The sequence below is a fragment of the Arachis hypogaea genome, chromosome 14 (genome assembly GCF_003086295.3).
Source record: "Arachis hypogaea cultivar Tifrunner chromosome 14, arahy.Tifrunner.gnm2.J5K5, whole genome shotgun sequence".
Lineage (NCBI taxonomy): Eukaryota > Viridiplantae > Streptophyta > Magnoliopsida > Fabales > Fabaceae > Arachis > Arachis hypogaea.
In genome coordinates this window covers 118,871,336-118,895,889 of record NC_092049.1, presented here as the reverse complement: position 1 = coordinate 118,895,889, position 24,554 = coordinate 118,871,336, and the positions used below count along the sequence as shown (strand labels likewise).

The 24,554-nt window shown below is 35.2% G+C and overlaps 2 protein-coding genes across 2 annotated transcripts; both read left to right on the top strand.

Annotated features, from left to right (window-relative positions):
* Positions 1-1,613: 1,613 nt before the first annotated feature.
* On the top strand, positions 1,614-2,408 carry LOC114925216 (uncharacterized). The gene has a single exon (XM_029292504.1). The coding sequence runs from the start codon at positions 1,614-1,616 to the stop codon at positions 2,406-2,408; it is 795 nt and encodes a 264-aa protein (XP_029148337.1).
* Positions 2,409-10,197: 7,789 nt separating this feature from the next.
* LOC112743828 (uncharacterized) lies at positions 10,198-14,397 on the top strand. The gene is made up of 3 exons (XM_025793185.3): positions 10,198-11,109; positions 12,300-12,624; positions 13,889-14,397. The coding sequence occupies exons 1-3, from the start codon at positions 10,661-10,663 to the stop codon at positions 14,117-14,119; spliced, it is 1,005 nt and encodes a 334-aa protein (XP_025648970.1). The 5' UTR covers positions 10,198-10,660; the 3' UTR covers positions 14,120-14,397.
* Positions 14,398-24,554: the final 10,157 nt, after the last annotated feature.

Below are 24,554 nucleotides of genomic sequence, written 5' to 3'. Positions count from 1 at the left end.
ATTATAATGGTGAAAGCGAAGATGAATTTGAAAGTAACTATGAGATCGTCGGTCCAGGTGAAGACGAAGATGAAGCTGGCGGCGCCATGAACGCAGATGTGGCGAAAGTTGCAAATGCACTAGCAGACTCGCATCCGTTTCAGGAGCCTTCTTTCATGCGGTCGTTGGATTTGGAGGCTATGCACGCACCAGAGTTTCCGCAATATATGAATGCAGGTGCGTAAACCTAGGTAGCTATGTGAAACTCTGAAGTAGCAGATCAATAAGTCGGATGAGTAATGTATGTGATATGTGACTAGGCATTTGTGACCATAGCGCTTGATTTTTTTATTAATTAATAGTTTTTTGTTGTGAATGATATTTAGTTGTTCTTTACGTAGATGGAATAGCGAAAAATAAGAGTATAACGATCTTACATAGTAAAGTGTGTTTATTAATTGAGTTGTAATAAAAGACTTCTTACTGAGTACATAATGAAGCATTTATTACTTTTGATGTATGCAGCGCCTCCTGTTGTGGCAGATGGTGAGTTCACAGTGGGGATGGAATTCAGTTCAAGGGAGGCAGTAATCAAGGCAATGAAAGATTATACCATCTGGAGAGGTGTGGACTATCGGGTATATGAGTCGGAACCGACGACATTCTATGCCAAATGTACAGAATATGGGAATGGTTGTGACTGGTTGATCAGGGTAACCAAAATGCAGAAGAAGTACTGTTGGGAGATAAGGAGGTACAATGGAAGTCACACTTGTACCAGGTCTACTATTTCTCAAGACCATTCGAAGCTGGATTCCAAGACAGTTGCAGAAGCAATAAAGCCGTTGGTAGAGGTTGACCCGTCTATAAAGGTGAAAGCAGTAATTGCTGATGTCCAGTCAAAGTTTAACTACACCATCAGTTATCGCAAGGCTTGGTTAGCAAAGCAACAGGTGGTCGAATCAATTTTCGGAAGTTGGGAAGCATCGTACGAAGCTTTGCCCATATGGTTTGAGGCCATGTGCCACAAAGAGCCATCAGCAGTGGTTCACTTTGAAACAATGCCTGCTTACCAGGGAGATGATTTGGTTCCTGATATACGTGTTCTACATAGAGTCTTCTGGAGTTATTACCCCTGTATAAGGGCCTTCAGACACTGCAAGCCAGTGGTGCAGGTGGACGGAACTCATTTGTATGGAAAATACAAGGGTTGTTTATTGGTTGCAGTCTCACAAGATGGTAATAACAACATCGTGCCTATTGCATTTGCCATAGTGGAGGGAGAGACTTCTGATGCATAGTACTTTTTTCTGAGCAACCTGTGTCAACATGTGGTGACACGTGATGGTGTGGGACTTATCTCTGATCGACACGATTCGATTAGGTCAGCTATTGAACGAAGTAATGGGGCGTGGTCTCCTCCTAGAGCTTTCCATATGTTTTGTATCCGGCATATTGAGTCCAACTTCTTGAGGAAGTTTAAGGCACCTTACTTGCAGAAGCTTATCGTCAATATTGGTAAGTTTGAATAGAATGAACTTTGAATTTACATTAATGTACGATCAAATAGAATGGTGTTCATAGCTAACTGAATGTTTTTCATAGGATACTCGAGGACGACCAGAGAGTACCAGATGCGCTACGAACGATTAAAGGAACGGGGTGAGGCTTACACCAACTGGCTTGATCGAATCCCTCGTAAGCAGTATGCTTTGGCATTTGATGGTGGTTACCGATGGGGTCATATGACCACCAATCTTGTGGAATGTATCAACTCCGTCTTAAAGGGTGCATGCAATCTCCCAGTCACTGCACTTGTTAAGGCTACCTTTTACAGATTGAATGAATTATTCACTAGGAAAAGAGCCGAGGCTGAAGCCCGGATCAATGCTGGATTTGTGTTCTCTGAGATGGCGACAACCAAGCTGCATGCAAATCAACGAGCATCAGGTAACATACAGGTTAGCTGTTTTGATAGAGAAAATGAAGTCTTCAAAGTTCGCGAGATGCCTAGTGGGGTTGAGTATGCAGTTGACCTACGCCACCATCGGTGCGACTGTGGTGAATTCCAGGTTAACCGAATTCCGTGTCGACACGTGTTTGCGTGTTGTGCAAATCAGAGGTTGGATTGGCAAGTGTACGTTAATGACGTTTACAAGATGGACCAAGTTCGAAGAGTATACAGGGCTAGGTTTAGACCACTAGAAAATCCGGCAACGTGGCCTGCTTATCATGGGCCTAGATTCGTTAAAAACCCGTTCCTCAGACGGGTAGCCAAAGGTCGGCCGAAGATGACCCGCTTCTTGAATGAGATGGATACTCGTATGTTACGTCGATCGAGGCGATGCAAGCAATGCGGTGCCGAGGGCCATAGCTGCAGTAGATGTCGCCAAAATGGTGGACCGAGTGCAGGTCCAGCCGAAGAGTAGTAGTTACCTTTTTTTACATTTCGGTTGAATTTACATTTATGTACGACAATGACATTTGAATTGACCAGGTTTGTGTGTGGCTTTGACTAATTAAATGCTTCTTATTCATAATTAATTTGAATAAAGAATTGGTATATAGCATACATTACTTCATTCCATATCAGTAATAACGTGGATGCTTCCCTTAATTAAGTGGCATCAGACTATGATCTAACAATTCAGTGTTGTCATAATAATTAACATTATTTTGTTATATGTATGTTTATATCTGTATTGTACAAATAATGTACTAATTTGTACGTCAAATTAAATGGAAGCACGTAGCTCTATCACTTTAATTTGCATATTAATAAATAATTCAAACTTATATATATATTAATAGAATTATAGAATGGATGTCATATTGGGAATACCACTTGTATTCATTTCAAACCTGATTAACATACTCGATAAGTAAATACTAATAACCAAATTAACATAGTCAACAATAACAACCTAGTTAACATACTCAATAAGTAAATAGTACAAATTATTTCTTAAATAGTAGTAAGAACCTCATTAACATTCTCAATAATTAAATAGTTACAAATTCACTTTCTCGGTGCCCACTTCATATCTTTGTATAACTTTCTGCACTTCTTTGCAATCTTGTTAAGAGCGGATGGTATATACCGATTTGCACTCCAACGTGGAGGATCAGCTCTAAGGTTGTAACCTTTACCTTTTTCACTTGTGGCCGTACCTATGAAAACACAACAAATACAAGTTCACTGTGTAATACAAATACAAATACAAGTTCACCATGAAGCTACTAATAGAAATTCATAATCAAGCCCTAAAGCATTACTAACAGTTTATTTTACCTACACTAGGCGCTGGTTCCTCGTCAGCGGCATCGTCTTCCTCATCCTCATCCTCATCCTCATCCTCACCCTCATCCTCTGGATGGTCTACTAGGTAGTTATCAGTCTCATCCTGCACTGCTCTATTACTCTCCTGAATCAGAGTCATCGGAATACGTCTAGGGTTTCCACTTTGTATGATCCCTTCCGCCGCTTCAGCACTTCTGCTCGAGTCAACAGACATTCTGGCACCAGAATTATCAGATGAAGTGCGAACCCGAGATCTCAAATCCAATGACCCCCTAGCTGGAGTAATACCACCCAAATGTGCTTGATGGTCGGTGGGAATGTCAACATAGTTACCTGAATGTGAGTGGTAAGACCCCGATGCCATGAAACCAAGCAGCTGACTAAATGAAGGTTGCTCTCCATACTCAAACTGTGGACCACCCCAATTCTGTTGATGTGCCGGGACCGACGCTGAGTAATAATCAGACGGATGCGTGTCTGGAACATATGGTGCAAAATACTCAACCCCCTGTTGTGGCGGTTCCGGTGGCGGTGGTGGTGGAGGTACTGGTGCCGGTTCTGGTTCCGGTGCCGGTGGTGGTGGAGGTGGAGGACCTTCTGGATTCTCTTCAAAGACAAGGTTCGACAATTGCAAGTGGTCACCATATGCTGCTCGGTACCAATGCATGTAAATTTCTAACGGATAATGTAAATGCTCCAAGTCATCCGAGAGAGTGTGACTATATCGATTTGTCCACTGCATCACCCAAAGAGAGTGGGTATCGGCCCAATCTTGATTCTTAGGCCCAGTTAGAACTTCACCGTGTGATGCACCTAGATCCTGCCCTTGAGCAGGAACACCCTGTGTCAATCCAAATTGCCTCCTGACTCTATCAGTTGCATGCCACTCGATGCATTCAAAAGATATAAGTGACACTGTGGCACTCCAGATAACCGAATTATGACGGATGGCTAAAGGAATTACATCTGGGTCGATGTATCCAATGCCATAAGCCTGCCAAACAAACTGGACACATCGAACCAGTCATGTGATTACACAACAATTAATTCACTTAACAAGTTACATAAAGTACTTGTATTTTACAAAATACCTGTCCTTCTTGTAGATCATCCAACAACCTCCTGTAGTGCGCAAGCGTTTTATATCAGTAGGGATAGTTTTGACGGTTCCAGTTATGCCACCTGCCAACGGACAATCCATTAGTTAACTTATCTTACCATTAAAAAAAATACAATTTCTATCAATTCTTTCAATGCATACTATAATCAAAATTACCTGTTTGCAATTAGAAACACTCCGGGATTGCCGGGAATCGGCGCTAGAAATGGGAGCCGGATCCAAGCCCAACTGACCAACAGTATCAGTGGACCGTCCATCTCCTTGCAGTCGACACGAGTTGCCCTACACAATGATCTATACAAGTGTGCCAGGCACGCTGAACCCCAACTAAACTGTATGATCCCACCGAAGTTGCGGAGCAAAGGTAAAAAATTTCCAGTGCACCGCTGTACCCGACTTATCTGCAAACAGAACTGTCCCAAATAACAACATTATATGACACTTTACATACATCTGTATGTGCACATCATCATTCAACACTATACGATCTTTCAAACCCCTAAACCACTTTAATTTTATAAAGCTCCCTCTACAGTCCGTCTTCCTCGGTGCAATTCCAAATTGGTGCAAGCACTCGGCTTCCAATGCCTCAAAGCTACTCATGGTCGGACCTGTAACCGGAAGACCATTTGTCGGCAGACCGAGAATTAGCGCCACATCCTCCAAGGTCACGGCACACTCACCAACCGGAAAATGAAAAGTGTGAGTCTCGGGCCGCCATCTCTCAATCAGAGCATTAATCATTGCTGACTGACCTTTAATAACTCCAATTTGGGATACATAATAAAATCCAGTCTCGCGTAACTGTGGCTCAACAATTTCGTTGTATGGATCCGGCGGATGTAAATGATCACACATCAACATCCTTGCAGCCTACAATATCACATTTCCATTATAAGAATAAGTATAATATAACTATATTATTCAAAAAGACAATTATCCTTAACATGTCCATTATAAATAATTCCCAGCATAATTGCATTTTAAACATACACATTAAATCTGTTATACAGTAAATCCTTCAATCATATTCATTACTTTATAACAGAAATTAATTAACCTTACACAGTAAATCAGCCTCTATTATTATTATTATTATTATTATTATTATTCTTATTATTATTATTATTATTATTTCTCAAACAGCATACATACTAATTTTATTATTATAATTATAATTATTATTATTATTATTATTCATATAAAACAACATATTAATTTTTTTATTTATTATTATTATTAATATTATTATTTTTCAAACAGCATACATACTAATTTTATTATTATTATTATTATTATTATTATTATTATTATTATTCAAACAGCATACAGATTATTATTATTATTATTATTATTATTATTATTATTATTATTATTATTATTATTATTATTATTATTATTATTCAGACAGCATACAAACTAATTTTATTATTATTATTATTATTACTATTATTATTATTATTATTATTATTATTATTATTCAAACAACATACATACCAGTTTTATTATTATTATTATTATTCTTATTATTCTTATTATTATTCATATAAAACAGCATACTAATTATTATTATTATTATTATTATTATTATTATTATTCAAACAGCATATATACTAATTTTTTTACTATAATTATAATTTTTTATTACTATTATTATTCATATAGAACAGCATATTATTATTATTATTATTATTATTATTGTTATTATTATTCAAACAGCATACATACTAATTAGTTATTACTATTATTATTATTATTATTATTATTATTATTATTATTATTATTATTATTATTATTATCTAACACAGCATAAAATCTAATTTTAGTTATTATTAATTTATTGTTTAAATTTTACTAAATTAAAATTTAATTGTTAAAGATCATAAATAAAATAATAAATTAAATTTTTATTTTTCATCATAATAATTAATTAAACTCAATTACTAATACTGATAATATACTAACTAACCATATCATTCATACATTCATACATACATACATACATACAAAGTTTATTTCTATTTTAATTTTTATTTCTAACCACCTAATAATAGAATTATACATACATACATGCTTAATTTCTACTTAATGCCATTCTAATATATTGCTAATAAAATTTAAAATTCTCACTATCATTATTTTCAAATAAAATTATAAAAAAATAAAAACTTACATAATTTGGATCTCCAAGATAATTAACAATATGAAGCTATGGTTGATTTACTTGCTTAATTTTTCGTTTTCTTGGCATTTTTACTCAGATTTTTTACTGAGCTTTTTGGTGGTCCAACAATGGTAAAGTGGTGGGGTTTATGCGTTGCAGAAAGGGGAAAGGGATAGTTTGTGTGTGAGAGTAAATGAGAAAGTGTTGGGAGGGTGAAAGAGATAGGGAAACACGGATTTTGAGGGGTGAAACACGCATAGGAGTCACGGGCCACCCACAACCCAGCTGCATGCGTGACGCGTGGCAAGGGGGTCACCAATCGGTGCCACCGATTTGCGTCCCATCCGCGCCTGAAATCATTGCCACCGATTTCTGTCCCCCCATTGGTGCCACCGATTTCTTCGACAACGCCGTCACATCTCCGTGAAACACCCCAAATTCCCATAACGCTGTGAAACTCCGTCACCGTCTCCGTATTAAAATTAAAAAACTGGACAAATACTTCATCGGTAAAAAATATTTTCGGGTATTTCACAACATATTTAAAACTAGAGAAGAATAAGAAATCCAATTTTAAAAATTTTGCCTTCAGTATATAAGTGGCACTCATCTAAAATTTGGAGTAAAAAGAAAAAAATATTCACAGCACACATAGTTTTATCAATTTTTTTTTCATAAAACCTACGTAGACTATTTTTTTATCTTATCTATTTTATCTCTTTCTTTAGAAACATTAGAGTGATTATTGACTATGTGAGGAAACATAAAAAAAAAAGTCAAGAGCTGAAAAAAATAAAGGAAATAGGTTGAGAAAAAAATTTAATTCTATTTCTTTGTAAAGATGTTTTTGGTTACATGAATAAGGTATGAGTTTTCTTTTATTAAGTTGGATTAGCACTTAAAAAGTTGTTAGTCTTAATTGAAATTTAGTGGTGATTCAGAAGTATTAACTTGTGTATAGTTAATATAATTTCTCTTTTTTAAGTTCGGTTAATAAATAGAGATGAACTAAATTTAATTTGAGCTTAGGGGGTCTTAATCTTGATTTGAACTCTTGGATAATAAATGAAACAGGTGATTAATTTATTGAATTGGTGTCTGTAATTAATTTAATTATAGTAAAAATTTTATCATAATTTATAAAATCTCATGTATAATTTTATTCTGTTATACTTAAGATAAGAATGTCAAAAATTTAAAGTAACTTTAATTAACCCTTTTTCAAAGTCCAGTAAACTCATAAGGTGTGACTTGTGAGAAGGAGCTTTGTGGAGAATGTTTTGAAAAAGCTTGGAATGGCTACAAGTTTTTGGAGAGAAAAGAGAGCTTTTCACGAAAAAAATTTTTTGGAAGTAAACTAATTGATTAAAGTGATGGAGTGATATTAGTAATTAAGAGTAATTTTAAATGAACTAAAAATCTATTTGGAGCACATGGAAAGACTCAAAGGCAGTTTCGTGAAATTTTATTAAAAAAATAAAAAATCTCAAAGGTCACCAAAACCTAAAGTAGCGTTTGTTTTGAGTTGAGACAAAGATTGAGATTTAGTATCATATTTGTTGGTTTAGAGATTAATATTAAAATTTTTGTCTTTGTCTCTAAAATTTCAGTATTTCAGTACTTCCAGAAAGTAGGGACACAGGGGACAAAAATTTTTAGAGATAGAGACTAAAACTTTAATAACATTTTATACCTAAAATACCTTCATTTCAATTAATTAATTCCAATTTTATTTTTTGTACAAATTAAATTAGAATTTAATTCATGTTTTAATTTTTGTCTCTCACTTTACACCAAACAAAATACTGAAATTTATTTCAATCTCTGTTTCTTAATTTCTGTCTCTCAGTCTTAGCCTTTCTGTCTCTATCTCCCCACTAAACGCCTCCTAAATACTTAGAGCAAAATTAAAAATTTGACAAAACTCTTTTTAACAAAAATATAAATGCGAAGTTTGGGGCGTGGTTACGGACAAGACCCAAGCCCCCCAAAAAACTAACTTGACTACTAAAACTACCTAGTCCAATAATGAAAAAAGCCCAATAAAAAGTCCTTAAGTCATATTGAAGTGCACGCAAGGAAACAAAACTTTGGTCTAGTGGTTATCAGGTATGTCTTGCAATAAGTGCATTCGAATTTAGGGATGAATGCGGATTGAATATGGCTAAAATCTTGATCTAATTCGCACTAAAATCATCGGATTCGATCTAATATCCGCGACTTTTAAGCTTAGATCCGATCCGATCCGCAAATATGCGGATCAGATCGGATTTTGGATATATCCACAAAATATATAAATATTTTAAAAAAATTTATTTTTATTAAAAATATCAATAAAATACTATTTTTCTACTTTTTTTTTTACATGTTTACTCTTAAAATATTATTAAACATATTTTTTTAAATAATAAAAATAAAATAATATAACATATGTGATAATTATTAGTTGAATAAAACATAAAAAGAATATTTACTTATTTATTTATTTATTTTTGCGGATTCGCGGATATGCGAATACATACATGAAGTCCGCAATCCGATTCTATTAGTGTGCGGATCGAATCGATATCCACAATTTTCGGATCAAATTCGGATAAATGCCACAGATATACAGATTGAATCCGATCTATAAACACTCCTATCCAGATTCAATACTTTGCTTGACATAGTAAATAAAACCCTTAAATATTGTGTGTATAAGCATAATTAGCATAATGTAATAAATTTATAATACTTAAAAATTGGGAATTATTCCATCTATTTAACCTAAAAAAGTACATAATATAATAGAATCCAATCTCTTTAAATGCTCCAACAATTGAAAAACCTCGTATTTTAAGGATTAAAGTATCCCTTCATAAAAAAAATAATCCCGAAACGTTCGCTAAAAATATATAATGATCAAATATGATAGTCATTAACTAATTAAGTTAGTACCTCTAGTCATTATTTCGGTAATTGCACCAAACTATATATAAAAAAAAAATCAACCATAAAAAAAGATAAGTGATATACATTAAATATACCAATACTATTTATAAATTTAATTATCAGAATATATTTACAGATTAACAATCTGATTTGTAATTGGACGAAATAAATTTTTTCAACTCCTGATAAATCTGAAAATAATACAGTTTCTTCACATAGATAAATATATAAATACAAGTTTATTAATTAAATATGGTGGATAAAATTTGTATTCACACCAATTTAGAAAAGAAACTTTACTTTCATCAAAGAAAGTAAGAAACTATCAAGCAATGAGAAAGTAGGTGAGAATAGACAGAAAAAATAAAGCTGCCCTCAGGCAACGCTACTTTATTTTCCTTTTGCAGCTTTGCTTACTATTTCCTCTTGGGTGGATTAAGAATAAGTGAACACAACCAAATGACCAATTGAATTCCAGTTCCTGAAAAAACACGTGGCGAAAGAAGATCTAAACGTCTATGACACACCATAGACCTCCATTTCACATTTTCACCGAAGCAAGAAAACTCAAGAATTACGCGCCACGCCAGAATGGGTTGCACCCACCAACCAACCAACAAGGGTCCCTCCCGCGCTTTCCAATTATCACCCTTTTCCAAAAGCGCTTTTCTTTTATTTTCTTTTTTCTTCTAACTTGCCTCGTTAAACGACGTCGTTGCCATTGCAATGCAAATTCTTCGCCACCCTCATTTCTCACAGTCGCACTCCCCCTTTGCATAATCATCTTCCCAAACTTCTCATCTCATCGCCGTTACATCAAAAGGTCCACACTAACACGATCAACCCTCCCAAAACGACGTCGCATCTCATCAAAACTCGTCTAGACTCATAGCAACGCTTTCTACACGCTAAACGGCGTCGTCACCATTGCAATGCTTATTCATTTCATCAATATCCTTTTCTCCTTAATTATCCTATAATCCCTTTTATCTTTGACATTCTCATCGCTGATTCCTCACGATAAAACGACACCGTTGCCATTGTGATTGTTATTTCCATCGTCGTTTTTGACATTCTCGTTCAATCATCGATTTCTCTGTGTGTGAGGATTCGTTTGAGCGCATTGCAAACGACGTCGTCTCTCGGTCTCCGTTTCGTCGTCGCAATGCCGTTCACGCGCTGCAACAGCCAGATTCCGGTGCCTCCGCCGTCGCCGATCCCAACTGCCAACGGTTCCCGCTCTGCCGCGAACGCGACCTTCAGCGAGTTCCTAGAAAAGACGCTACAGCTACCGGAGCTTATACTTCCGGAACCTCACTTTCCTCCGGCGCCGGCAGAGATCGACCTCCGTTCGCTGCCAATGTCTTCCGCGGACCTCGTGATCCGATCCTCCAGGGAGTTCGGCGCGTTTCGGATCCGGTGCCACGGGATCCCCGCCAACGACCTCGGAACAGTGGTGGACGAAGCGGAGCAGGTCTTCCAAGACTCGCGAAACGCCGTCGTCCAGCGCATAGGGTGCGGCGGAGAAATGATTCCTTTCGTTCGGTCTCGCAAAGGAGTAATGGAATTCACCGCAAACAAGATCCTTGGGAACCAAGCGCATCGAAGCTTCTGGTATACACACAAGCGATTCTCTCTTTCGTTCTGTTTCTGAATTTTCTCCTCTTTTTTTTATATCTAAATCGTCTAATTTTATTTTATTTTATTTTATTATTACTATTATTATTATCGTTTTGCATTTCAATGACATTCTTTAGTTCACGTAAACTCATATAAGTGTTCATATTCTCCTTGCTTTAACTATGATAAATAACAACAGTTTGGTGAGAGAGAAATTAATTATGTTGCATCAACAACTAATCTCATTAGTTGAATAAAAGATGTATAGTAAAATTAGTGAAAGTAGAACACTACTTCTGGCTCTGTGCCTATTATTCTCCAGCACCACCTTTGTATGCAGAATATCATAACAGGTGATTACTTAAATGCTTCATAGGAGAAATCTTTTTGAGATTTAAAATAATACAAAGAAAAGAGAAAGTATAAGGAACTAACTTCTAATTAGCTAACATTAGCCAAATTTAGTGTTTAGGTTTATAATTTAGAATTTAGGATTAAGGGTATATGATTTAGAATCTAAAATTTAAGATAAACAAACTAATTTAAAAAAAGTTAGTTGATGTTGGTTGAAAAATATTGGTTGCCTAGCATTGCTCTAAAGACAAAGAATGAATGGAGGTCAATGACATTGTCTAATGGTGCAATTGACTGCACCGAAAAATCTTATCTGCTTTCAACAGATTGCGTATGAATTCCTCTCGAGCCCACCTGATAATCTGCTGTTGACTGAACGTTGGACTTACTTCGAGGTTTAGGCTCACTGATATAGTGTGATACTCTTCTTCGGGCCTAGAAGAGAATACACAAATAGTTAACTACATTGTCATGCACAGGTGTTTTATGACTTGGTTATTACACACTTTCTCTATAACATACAAGTGAGATGAGAAATAAATATTTGAACAAAGTATACAAATACTAAATTCTGACTAGGTGTGTCTGAGTGATATACAAATTGTAGAGAATGAAAAACCTCATGTTGAGCTAGGTCATCATATTGACTAAATTGTTTAAATTCCTAATAATAAAGTGTAAATGTCGCTGACAAAGAAAACAAAATAACAGTATTATATTACACATCGGTCTTCAATCAAGATGTCTAAACAATATTAAATTTCATTGTCATGTGTTCCTAAATGTTGACAAAACGAGATGCTAAGTACCAAGTTTACTATTTTGTACAGGGTTCATATGGGGAACGTTGCAAGTAGATTGGATAGCATAGTGGAGCAAGTGACCCTAGCTCTACAACAGGACAAATCTCAAGAAGATTTTAAGGAACGTATTCTAGAGACAGAGTCAGTGATTTCCCTGTGCAGGTATCCGCACGACAAGGCCCCCAAACAAAACAGTGCCGTGTCTGCTGGGAAGAGGGAAACATGTGACTATGCTTTGCGATTCTACCTTCCCATGGAGCACTGTATATTTTACGTCCAAACAGAAAGAGGTCCCCTATCATTTGATGCAGGTCGAGAGCATATAGTTGTCATCGTTGGCAAACAACTGCAGGTAATTAATCTTTATCCGTTGTTTCAATATTTTTTCATAAAAGTTTTTTTGGTGCTGTGTTTGAATTTCATTGATGCATATATTGGTCTTGTTATAGGTAGAGCTTAAATTCGATGGACCTTAGTCTTACTTGTAGAAGTTAGGTTTTTCTAAGAGAAATATCTCAATCCTTGGACATGGAATGTAACATATCCGAAATGAGTTTCGTACATTTACAAAAAAATATGTCTCAATTCAGTGTAAGGGATTAAAATAAATACATATAACACAATTCTTTCCATAATGATAGTTGTAGCTGGATGTAAGCGTCACTTTGTTGGCAACTATGGCTAGAACTAGCCTACACAATTGCAACAGTACACTCTTTTTTATTAACGATTTGATAAAAAAGAATTAGATGAGGATACAATCCTGGATATTCTTGCCTACAAATTCGTTGGTTTTGTTTTATTAATGTCACTCTTAGAACTTTATGAGCGTAAGATCTTAGCCTATAGTGCCTATAATTAAAGCGACCTTTTATACTTTATGGTTATGAAAAACTATAAAAATAATAAAGTTGTACAATTGTAAACAATTATAACTTCTGGCTGAGATAAATAATTAATCCAACAAAATATGACAAAATTTGAAAGGGTAGAAAGAATTTACGGGTATCAGAAACTTTGAAGTGTTTTCATCTCATTCTTTATTTTGGTTTGCTTTTTCTTTTATTTTGTTTGTTTGTTACGGTCTAAACTTTCTTCACAATTGGGGTGTGTTAATACTTTTTTCTTTCTTAAAAAGAAAATTTTGGCAAGCAATTTCTGACAATTTTCTCACTAATGCGTATTCTCGTTAGTCATTACCGAATGGATTACAGTATGGATTGGTGACTATAAAACTCGCCTAGAACTACATATGAAAGGAACGTCTCATAAATGTATGGACTATGTATAGTACACTGTATGACTGTATATACTAATATCCGAATAGATGAGTATCGAAATATTTTTGCTTCATATGAATTAGATATATTGTAGAAGAGGTGTCATTCACTCATTTGTATTTACTTTTGTCTCATATATAGAGCCAAAATACATCTTTCCATAACACTAACATGATAATTATGTGAAGTTACCAAATTCCATGTCTCGCTTTGATGTCCACGTACCAGACATGATATGTTGTTTTCTTTGATCTAACTCGGCCACAGAGTATGTGATATATGTAATATATTATTAGCAAACACTAACAAAAAATTTCACTTTATGAATAAATATAGGAGTGGAGCAATGGTGTATTCAAATGTGTTCCTGCTGCGGAAATGATCTTCATGCCGAGTTTCCATAGTAGTTCAGCCTCTTTCTCCATAGAGCTTACTTGCTCGCTCTCTTCAAATCAAAGCTTAAACTCTTCTAACAAGAATCTCAAGATGATCTCCCTAACCGATCAAATCCTTTTTATTTTTCTCCTTGCATTTCTATACAGATTCATCTGTTTCATTTATTCATGATCCTCAAGAACATGGTGCACCATTTTGTTTTCTTTGGATGTTTTTTCACATGGCCATATGATGTTGCTCTTACCCAGTAACATCAATTTTCATTCGAGCCCTTTTTAAGTCTAATTTATTTACAGAAGAAGCCATTATGATGTACAGTAGTTTGAGTGTAATACCAGTTATGCGATGTTGTTAACTTGATTGAGAGTTGAAAATAGCTAAATGTGTTGTATACATACATCTTCCCATATTGGATATTACTCAGTATTCATAAACAACACTATTTTGCATATTGACTATCTGATTTTCTTTTTATCGGAAATACTGACAAGAATTGATGAATCATTGTTTGCATTATCTACTAGTGAAGTGTCCGATGACGGGTATGATAAATTTAATGAAAAATATTTAATATTAAATATTATTAAATTAAGTACTTAACGTGAACCTTTTATATTAAATTGGATCATAGCAATAAAGATATGTGATTTTACATTTTAGAAGAATGCAAGAGTATATAAAATAAAATAAAAAATACGATTTAATTATAATAAATATATTATAGTATAATTATATAGTAAAGTTGTGAATGAAAAATTTTAATATTAAAGTCTCATAAAAGAAAAGTTTATAAATCAATACAAATACAAAGAAATTTAAAGTCAAGGTATGATCCATTTTGCATTACAATAATAAACTTGATTTTTATTTTTTCCAAATCATGAAAACTATACAAAATCATCCTATCATTTCTGTTATTTTTTAATTTTTATATTTGTTCCAAAACTCGTATGTACCAAACCTATTGTTCTTTTTTTTATTTTTTCCCTTTTTAAGGGGAAAAAAGATACTTTTGAAAGTTTTAATACCAGAAACTGAAATGCTGAAAAATAATCAATGAGATTCAACCAAACAAAATTGCTATAAGATGAACATGAGATGAATTTTCATCAATTTTTTTTCCAAAAACAATGAGCAGAAATTCTCACAAAGACATCATTATCAAGACCAGTGATTTCTCACAATGAGAATGATTAAATCAAAATTTGAGAAAATAAATTTAATATGATATAAACCAAATTGAATCAGATGAGAAGATCGACCAAAAAAAAATCAAATGAGAAGAAAGGTGAGAAATATTCAGTCCATAATACAACACTATCCAATTTGTCTACTCTCATCCTATATCAATCGAAGCTAAAACGATGAGATTGGATTCAGAGCACTTACTAAAAGGCACGCACATAGTGAAAAGTAATTTCACAAACTGATATGTGCATAACAGCTTTCATTTAAAAGAGGCGCAAGATATCAAAATATTATAAAAAATTGACATGAGTACCATATCAGGAGGAAGGTGACAATGAAATTTGAGTTTGTGATTTATATAAAAACATATACATCACATTTACCAACTACCGTACTCCATAAAGAAAAGGCTTTAACCATCGGATTTTATTACTTCAAAAAAACATGTTTATAGATTGCCCAATGCCCACAACAAATAATCGTTTCATTTGTGTCTACTACAGCAAGAAAATTCTAACAGTAAATTGAAATTAGCCTAAATAAATTAGCAACTAAAAATATAAATTAATAGCTAACAATAACTAGAACATTGTGCAGTTAAAAGGGTCTATTTCTTCTAGACAGTGTTAACATTTCACTCTTAGAGAGTGTGGTGCTTTAGTCATAAATTATCATAGCATTTAAATTGGGAATGTTCCCTATAATTCCCTTCTCATCAAAAGCATCAAAAAAGAAAAAGTTGTTGAGAGGATCTCTTTTCCCAAATATTGCCTTGATACTGTAAGAATACTCAAATTAGTCCGTTAGAGATATTATGAAAACTTAAAAGAAATATGGTTGAATAAAATACCTGCGTAAGGATTCCTCCAATAATAGTACAAACTGCTTAAAAAGTCTAGAGGCTGAGTCCAAATGAACATCACAGAAATTGACTGCTCAAGTTGTATTCTGGTAATAGTTTTCTCCCTATTTTATATTCTATTATAACAATATTAATTCAAAATAAGATGCACGCAATATTAAGCACAGAAAAAAGAACAAAATCATGTAGTAAAGTTAACATAAATATAAAATTTTTAAATTTTTCTAAAGTACAAATTGCCCTAAAGCTAATTAGTTCCTTTACCTAAGAGGAAGGAGAACCTAGCACCCTCTAAAAGTTATATTAAACATGAAATCAACACTAGCAAAATCACTCTTATACTTGATAGAGGCTAGTAGTACCATGTACTAATTCAATATTGGCACTCTGGTAATTATAATTATAATTATAATTACTATTATATATTTTACTAAGCATGATCATTATTATCCTCTTCTATTTTCTATCTTTCACAATGATATCAATAAATGAGAAAAGCAAAAAATCAATGCAGAATCTAATTCAAAGGCAGAAAATGAAAGTTTTTAATAGAGCAGTTAATTAAACACAGTTGAATAGCAAATATACCGATGATCCCATCAATTACTCCGAGACAAAGCCCTAAACCCTAAAAACCAAATTTAAAGGCAATTGAAAACAAAATTAAACAGGTAAAATGTACATAATTACTAACCACCTTGAAAACTGAAAGTACTTTATGGTGAATGTCTGACCCATGTTACCAAGTAATAGCTTTCATCTAAACTTAATATATTTTCCTAAAAAAAAATAACATTCTAAGCATTGATGGAAAAATGTCAAGACCAATCTAGTGATGTCCATTTTTTGAAAGTGTCTCACTATTAATAATACAACCACATCAGTGAGAGAGTAGAAAAAGGAACTACTAACAGAAATATGAAATTTTTAAAGTAAGCTTTGAAAGCAACAAAGCTTAAATCTTGATGGTGGTACCCCATAATTTGTTCCACAATTTTTTTCAAATGGTTCGTGGGGGAAAAAAAGAAATTAACCCAGTTTTAGAAGGAAAAAGACCCAAAAATCGAGAATTGAAACTACCACCTTGAAGAGTAAAGAACATAGCCAAGCTTGAGAGGAAGGAGAAGAGATAAGGTAATAATAAGCAGAAGAATAATAATAAGCAAAAGCAAACAACAAATTTAAGCAATTGAACAAAAAAAGAACTAATAAAAGCACAATAGAGTGGATGCAAATCTTCCACAGTAGTTACACAGCAAGAACTTCTTTTGCCTTAGTTCCTAAATTACTCTGAAAATACAGAAGTAAAGACATCAAAACTAAAAGAAAAATGAATAGTTCATGCTGCATTACTTTGAAATCTTATTTGGTTTTGTATATTGGATGTAAATTGAATATAAAAGGGAAAGAGATTAAAACCTTTTAGCAAAATGCAAATAGAATCCCGGCAACAACAATGAGGTTCTGGATTTTCTGCATCAACAACTCCACACCAGACAAAGAAGACTCTACACAACAACAATAACATTTCAAATCTTACCAAAATTAGAACATGTACATCAGATCAAATAATAAGGAACACACTTAACTTCATCATAGAAGGCACATTTTATATAAAAAATAATATTAAAAAAACAAAGAGGAGTATGAGTAGGGATAAAATTAGAAATCTTATATATACTTTCATTTGAAGAAGACGACGACTACTTACATAAGCAGAGCATACAGAATCATTGCACCAAGACCGTTGCTGGCCGCTTCTGGTGCCGCAACTGTGACTTCTCTTCCGTGTAGTCTATCGCCATCGGAATCATCCCATTGTTTTCGATGCCAGTATGCATCTCTCGCTCCTCCCTGTCGTGTCTCTACTTTTTTTCTCTGCTTCCCTGCAACAAATACCATGCCATAATACCATCAAGAACTCTCCACTTGACAAAGAGAAGACAGACAGAATAAAAATAAAAGAAAAAAAAGTGATGCAGAGAGATATATAAATCTAGGAGAGAAAGACATGAAAGAAGATAGAGAAAGAAAGACGGTTATGGTAAGAAGAAAATTGAAAGTTGATTATCTGAGAGATGGATTGAATGCTTGATAAGGTTGTGCATATTTAAAATTCAAATTTTAATTTCAAATTAGATGTATATTTAGTTGGAATTAAAATTTGAAAAAATGTAAAAGAACAAACATCAAGAACGTATTGAAAATGAAGATGAATACGGGAAATAACCTGGATAGAAAGATAAAGAAAAATATAAAAATATTATATCGCTGTTGTGATCTTTGTGGCCACGCGACTTAGTACTTTTCATCGATTTGCTCTCTTCCGCCGTTGCCTCCTCCGTATCCATCACCACATCATCGATGACCACCACAAACTCTACCACACCCACTGCAACACCACCGTCATATTATGATCCACCACCATAGCTGTTACAATCTTATCCACCGCCTTAACTTTGCCTTGGTGCGTACATGAACTCTATAATCTCTACCTCCAACTTAAATTAGGAAGAAGAAGAAAAAGATTATACAAAAACAGAATCAGTGAACATAGGAGAAAAAAGGAAGAGGAACTGAAGGTGAAGAAGGAGAAGAACCGAAGAAGAGGAAGAAGAGATAAAACTGAAAACAAAGAATGGAAAGAATCACTTTTTTAATTTTGATTTTGAATTGAAATTTTGAAATTGAGGTTATGTGTACATATAAAGCAAATTGGAGAAGGAGGATAAAAAAACTCAGATACAGTCATAAAAAATGTGATGTAATGAAAATGGTTTGATGCAAGTGTTATTATGGTAATAAAAGTCATGATATTGATGACCGAAGGCATAGAAATTTTAATAGATAAACACACATATCAGAAATTGAGAATGAACCTGGAAGATGACACGTAGGAATTCCATTGTGGAAATAACCTTCTTTTCAATGTATGTTATAGGATATATATCTCTAGAGTTAATTCTCGTGCCTTGTATGGAACTGTTTATATTGTTCATTAATTTGTCTATTTTGTTGGATTTTTTATTTAAATAAATTAAAAAAATTTATTTATTGAAATAAATAATTCTAAAAATAATTACAAAAATATGTAGCATGTTTTATCTCGTTTACAGTATAAACAAAATAAGTTTATACGTATCTCGTTTACACTATATACGAGATAAGACAGGAGTGAGGCCTATATATACATGTCGTTGATAGTGTGTTTTAGGTTCCATTTCTAACCTTTTCACCACTTTCTCCTCTCATCTATCATTTTCCGACCATATTATTGAGTAACATTAAGATGGCGCGTGCAGATGCACATGATTCGGACATCAATTGACTGAACGCGACATGACACGTCGTCGGGGCAACCGACTTCGCGGTTAGTTTTGTTATCTTCACGTTTACGTTATCGCATATATGTATAGCCATGGTTAGGATACTTGCCAAGAACCAGAATACAATTTTTAGTTTAAACTTTAAAGTGGCTAAATATATCGTTAGCAATAGGTCACTGATATGGTATGATTTTAGGAATGTGATTATGATTTTTTTGTGATTAAGTTTTTAAGTACATAATTATTAATTTAGGTACTAAATGTTGGGGTGGATGTTTTCCAACCGTTGAAGTTAATTTATTAATTACATGTTTCTTAATTTATTAATTTAGTTATTAACTATCCAAGTAAAAGTTTTTTTTAAGTGAACAATTATGTAATTTTGTATTTACCTAAATTAAATTATTAAGTAAAAACTTGTTAATTAGATTATTAATTACTTTAGTAAATAGTTTTATTTTAATTAACGTATTGAGAAAATATTTATTAATTAAGTTAGTAATTATTAACGTAAAAGGTTTTATTTAAATAAATCCAGTTGGTACATATTTGTAAATTTCTATTAAATAAATGTATATAATAGTTAACTTAGTTTGTTATATGTCAATGCACATATATAATATTTTTTTAATTGTGATCATTTATTTGTTGTTAGAGACCTCGCCTACTTCTTCCTTGGCGCGTGACTCACACGCTTCCACCAGCGGACGCCATCGTCCCATATTTGAGGGAGGCTGGCTTCGGCGACATAGTGCCTCTCAGGAACTTTGTCTTTGACAACTCCCTGATCACGGCATTCATGGAACACTGGCGTCCGGAGACCCACATGTTCCATCTGCCATGGGGTGAGTACACCATCACCCTACAGGACATTGCGTACCATCTCGAGCTACGCGCACGGGGAGCCAGTGGGGGGCTTCTGTGATTTTTACAAATGGTACGGCACTGAGACGTGGGAGTTGGTGGAGCGACTTGTAAGACCCAAAATCTTTGAAAAGTCTTATTATGATCAAGTCTCAAATCATGCGGTTATTTATAGCCTTAATTTCGGAAATCACTTTATTAAAGATAATTAAGGCAAGTTTTGATTTATGGGATTTGAGATAAGTTATGATTATTATCCAATTTCACAATTATTGGATTATTTTCTATATTCAGAGTATAAAGTTGGTAGTTGTGAAATAATAAGGATTTTTATATGATTTGGATTAAATAAGTAATATTTTCAATATTAATACTGCTACTTTGGAAAATAAGGGATTTAATTATATTACTCCTAATTATTTGATTTGGATATTTTATTGAAAATAATTTGTGAAATTGGTGAGCAAATAGTATTTTTTATATATAATTAATGTTGGATTTAAATTGGGTTTCAATTACTATATTACCCTATTTTTAAGTGAAATTACTAAAATGTCCCTAACCCTAAATTTTGAAAAGGAAAACCCTAACCAGAACCCGTTTCCCCCTCTGAACCCAGCAGCCGCACCCCACTTATTTCCCTTCACCCTCTCATTCACAGAAACATGGAAAGAAAGAACGGAAAAATCAGAAATGGAGACTGGTCCAGAAGAAGAGAAGGAGAGGGGGAGAGGATCGGCGCTGCCGGCTGGGTACTGCCGCCGTGACCGCCGGACTGCCGCACGCGAGGAGCGCCGCCGTCAAAGCCGCCCCGTTCATCCCTGCCCAGTCGCGGTTCTGCCACCATCACCCCATTCCGTCGCCTGAGGAGTGTCGCAAAGGCGAGAGAAAGCTCGTGCGTGCAGGGGAGGGGAAGGAGGCGCTGGTTGGCCGCCGCACCTCGCCGTCGATCGCCATTGAACTGCGCCGGACCCAGAACTGCGAACGTGAGGGGTGCGATGCAGGAGCCCGATGCGAGGAAGAGGGAGCGTGCGTGCACGCGCAGGAGAAAGGCGACGCTGCTGTCACCGTCGTTGCTGAGCTGTGCCGCCATCAACCTTGCCGCAGTGTCAGTCGCCGTCCTCTATGGCAGAGCCAGAGAGAGAGAGTTCGGGAGCCGAGCAGACAAGAGAGATCTGAAGGTGTGCTGGGAGTCCAGCCACCGCGCCCGGCCGCCGTTCGCGTTGCCGGCGCCGCCTCCGTCGGAACTGCCGCCGTCAGAAAAGGGTTCTGGCCGCCAGGAGTGGTTCTGTGACTTCTGGGACCACCGCCGAAGCCCCTGGCTGTTTCTGCCGTCACCGGAGAATCCTACCGGTAAGGCTTTTAAGTTGAGTTTCCCTTCTGTTGAGTTTCCTGGAACTTCATCGTCGCTGCGTGTGGTTCAGATCGCCGCTGCTGCTTGGGGCTGACTGCCGGGTTGCCGCCAAACCGGTTCGGAGACCGCCGCTGTTTCGGTTCAACCGTTCCTTCTTCGGTTCGGTAAGCGTTTCGATTTGAAAGCTCTCTAGTTACTATTCTGGCTTCATACACTAAGGTTTTGCGGCATCAATTGCTATACGATTGAGTTTCGGTTGTTGTATGTTACAATTAGAGTTGTTGAGATTGTTGCGAACGTGACTGGGAGCTGAGGTTTTAGTTGCCATCAGTTCGGGTTGAAGCGGAAAGGACTCTGTGACGCGTTTGGATTATGGAATTGCGTCTTGAGGTAGGGGCGCTTTCCAAAAACTATAGTTTATTATTGGAATTATTACATATGGGTACTGATGTGAGATATTGTATATTTGGTGATTGTATCTGCCTTATGTATCAATTGATTGACTCGAATGACTATGGATGTTGGTTTGGCTGAATTGTTGTGTGGCTTGTGAAATGTAATGTTTGAAGTTGATTCTTTAAATATTTGAAATGAGTTTAATCCATTGAGGATTGGTTTGAATTGAGTCAATTATTTTGATGATGTGAAAGATAGAATGCTCTTGAAATTCAGCCTGGGTTGCTTTAATTGCTCTGGTTTTGATAAATGATTTATTGCTGAACCGATTCTTTAAAGCTTTATAAATGAGTTAAATCGGTTGATATTGAGTTGATTTTTGAAATGGTTTCCTTGAGGTATGCCATTGAGGCGACTGTTGGATTTAGCTTGCTTTTGAATTGATTTCTGGTTTTGAGCTGTTGAAAAGGAACGAGAAACGGTTTAGTTGGGAGTCCAAGTTTTAGGGGAGGTGCTGCCGAAATTTCTATAAAATCCGAGTCTTTATTGAAATGTTGTCTGGAAAATGATGAGTTAAAGACTTCTACTATTTTATTTGAATTATCAAGAAAAGGATGATTCATGCTTTCGAAATAAATTAATAAAGAGGAAATTGTGATTTAGTCTTGCTTCTTAAGAAAGGCATTGTATCTCTTTCAGGAGAAGGTTATTTAGATGAAACTTGTGTTTTAAAGCTGTTTGGATGTGAAAAGGGTTTATGCCTTTGAATTTGACTTGGGGGTTTCAATTAAAGAAGTTTCAATGACTTTGAAAGAACCTGAATGTCTATTGACAAGTTTCATTTTGAAATGTTTTGAGAAAGGTTTTGAGTACTCTTTGAATTCTGAATTCTTGCAAGACTAAAACAATTTTGAACAGTTGAAACGTTCTAGAATTTATCATGGGGGTCGAAGTTGGTTTTGTTTAAGTAAAGGAAACGGCTTTGAAAGAAGTAAATGATTACATGACTCGGTTTGGCTTAGATCTTATTTTATTACTCAATTCGGAAAGCCAAGGTTTTAATGATTTTAAATGAATTTGGCGAAATGAGTTATGCTATTCTCCCCTAAGGACTTGGGACTCTGCCGAGGAACTTTTGTTACAAAAATCCCATTGTTGGATGGGTGATTTTGAATGATTCAAAAGGAATCTTTAACTTTCCATGGTTTTGGAAGTTTTGGAAAGAGGAAGCCGAGAGTGGCTTATTTTAAAAAGGGAATTTTCCTTGAGTAAAAATTGGCTTATGAGCCTGAGATAATTTGAGAAATGAGATCTTTAAAGCCAAGGCTGAAAAGAGTTGAAACTTGATTTCAAAGTGAAATGAATTGAGAAAGTGATTTATGGCTTAAATGCCGATTTCATGAATTTGATGATTTTGAATGTGGAAGTGCTGTTTTATTGTGAGCCGGAATGGCTGTGTATGATTTATGAATATTGGCTAGTTCTGGATTGAACCGTGAGCCGGAATGGCTGTGTATGATTATCAATATTGGCTGGTTCTGGATTGAACCGTGAGCCGGATGGCTAAGATGGATGTTGATCCATGGCTGAGAATGAATGCATATATGCTGAGATATTGATAATTGTGATTTTGCACTTCCACTATCTGAGATACGAGTTTCCCTGGGTAGTAGCAGTGGCTAGCCACCACGTGCTCCAGGTTGAGACTTGATACTCTGTTGACCCTATGTCGTAAGTGTGGCCGGGCACTGTGAAAGCCCCAGATGAGCTCGCCCCCGAAAATATTCACCATTGAGGGTGATGGATATGGGTCATGATTATGATCAAGTTTATGATGAGTATAACTCGAATTGGGGATGCGCGACAGAGGGACAGTCCAATGGTTAGCTACCAGGACTTGTCGGGTTGGCTTTATAACCGACAGATGATATCATCAGCCACTAGGGACAGGCATGCATCATATGCATCTATGTGACATTGCTTGGGTGTGCATATTGTACTTGGCTTGCCTTTGTGATTAATTGCTAATTGTCCTACTTGCAATAACTGTTTGTTTGTGCCTGCATCTTCCTATTTGTGTTTGCTACTGGGACTCTGTTGGACTATGGTGATTTGGTTGATGGTTGGATTGTTTGGGCCTAGGGCCGTGGTTGAAATGATATGGACCGATAGTTGGTTTCGGTTTTGTGTTTTTGATTCGGAAAGTATGAAAAGATATTTTGGTTTAGCATAGATAAACCTTTTTGAAAGGCTTTTGAGTTTTTGAGAATTGAACGGATTCCTCTTTCAGAAAAGATTTCCGACTTTACTTTTATTGTAAGCTGTTGTTTTTGAAAAGAGGCATAAGACGGTTATTAATCACTGGTACGGTTTATCTCTATGTATCCTATTACAGTAATTCCCAAAAACCCTCTACTGAGAACCCTTTCGAGAATGATGTTCTCACCCCCCTACATTTTTCCCTTTCAGGATATGGGCGCTAAAGTTACGAAGAGTTTATTTAGTTGTTGTTGAGATGCTCTGTATTGTTTTAGTTATGGTCTATTGTACCCTCGCCTTTATCTTGATATATTCTGTAAGAGGGATATGAACTGTATTGGATAATAGTTGTAATAT

Coding starts and splice junctions, on each gene's coding strand:
- LOC114925216 (XM_029292504.1), top strand. CDS start 1,614: ATGCGCTACGAACGATTAAAGGAACGGGGTGAGGCTTACACCAACTGG.
- LOC112743828 (XM_025793185.3), top strand. CDS start 10,661: ATGCCGTTCACGCGCTGCAACAGCCAGATTCCGGTGCCTCCGCCGTCG. Junction 11,110..12,299: donor CAAGCGCATCGAAGCTTCTG/GTATACACACAA, acceptor TATTTTGTACAG/GGTTCATATGGGGAACGTTG. Junction 12,625..13,888: donor TCGTTGGCAAACAACTGCAG/GTAATTAATCTT, acceptor GAATAAATATAG/GAGTGGAGCAATGGTGTATT.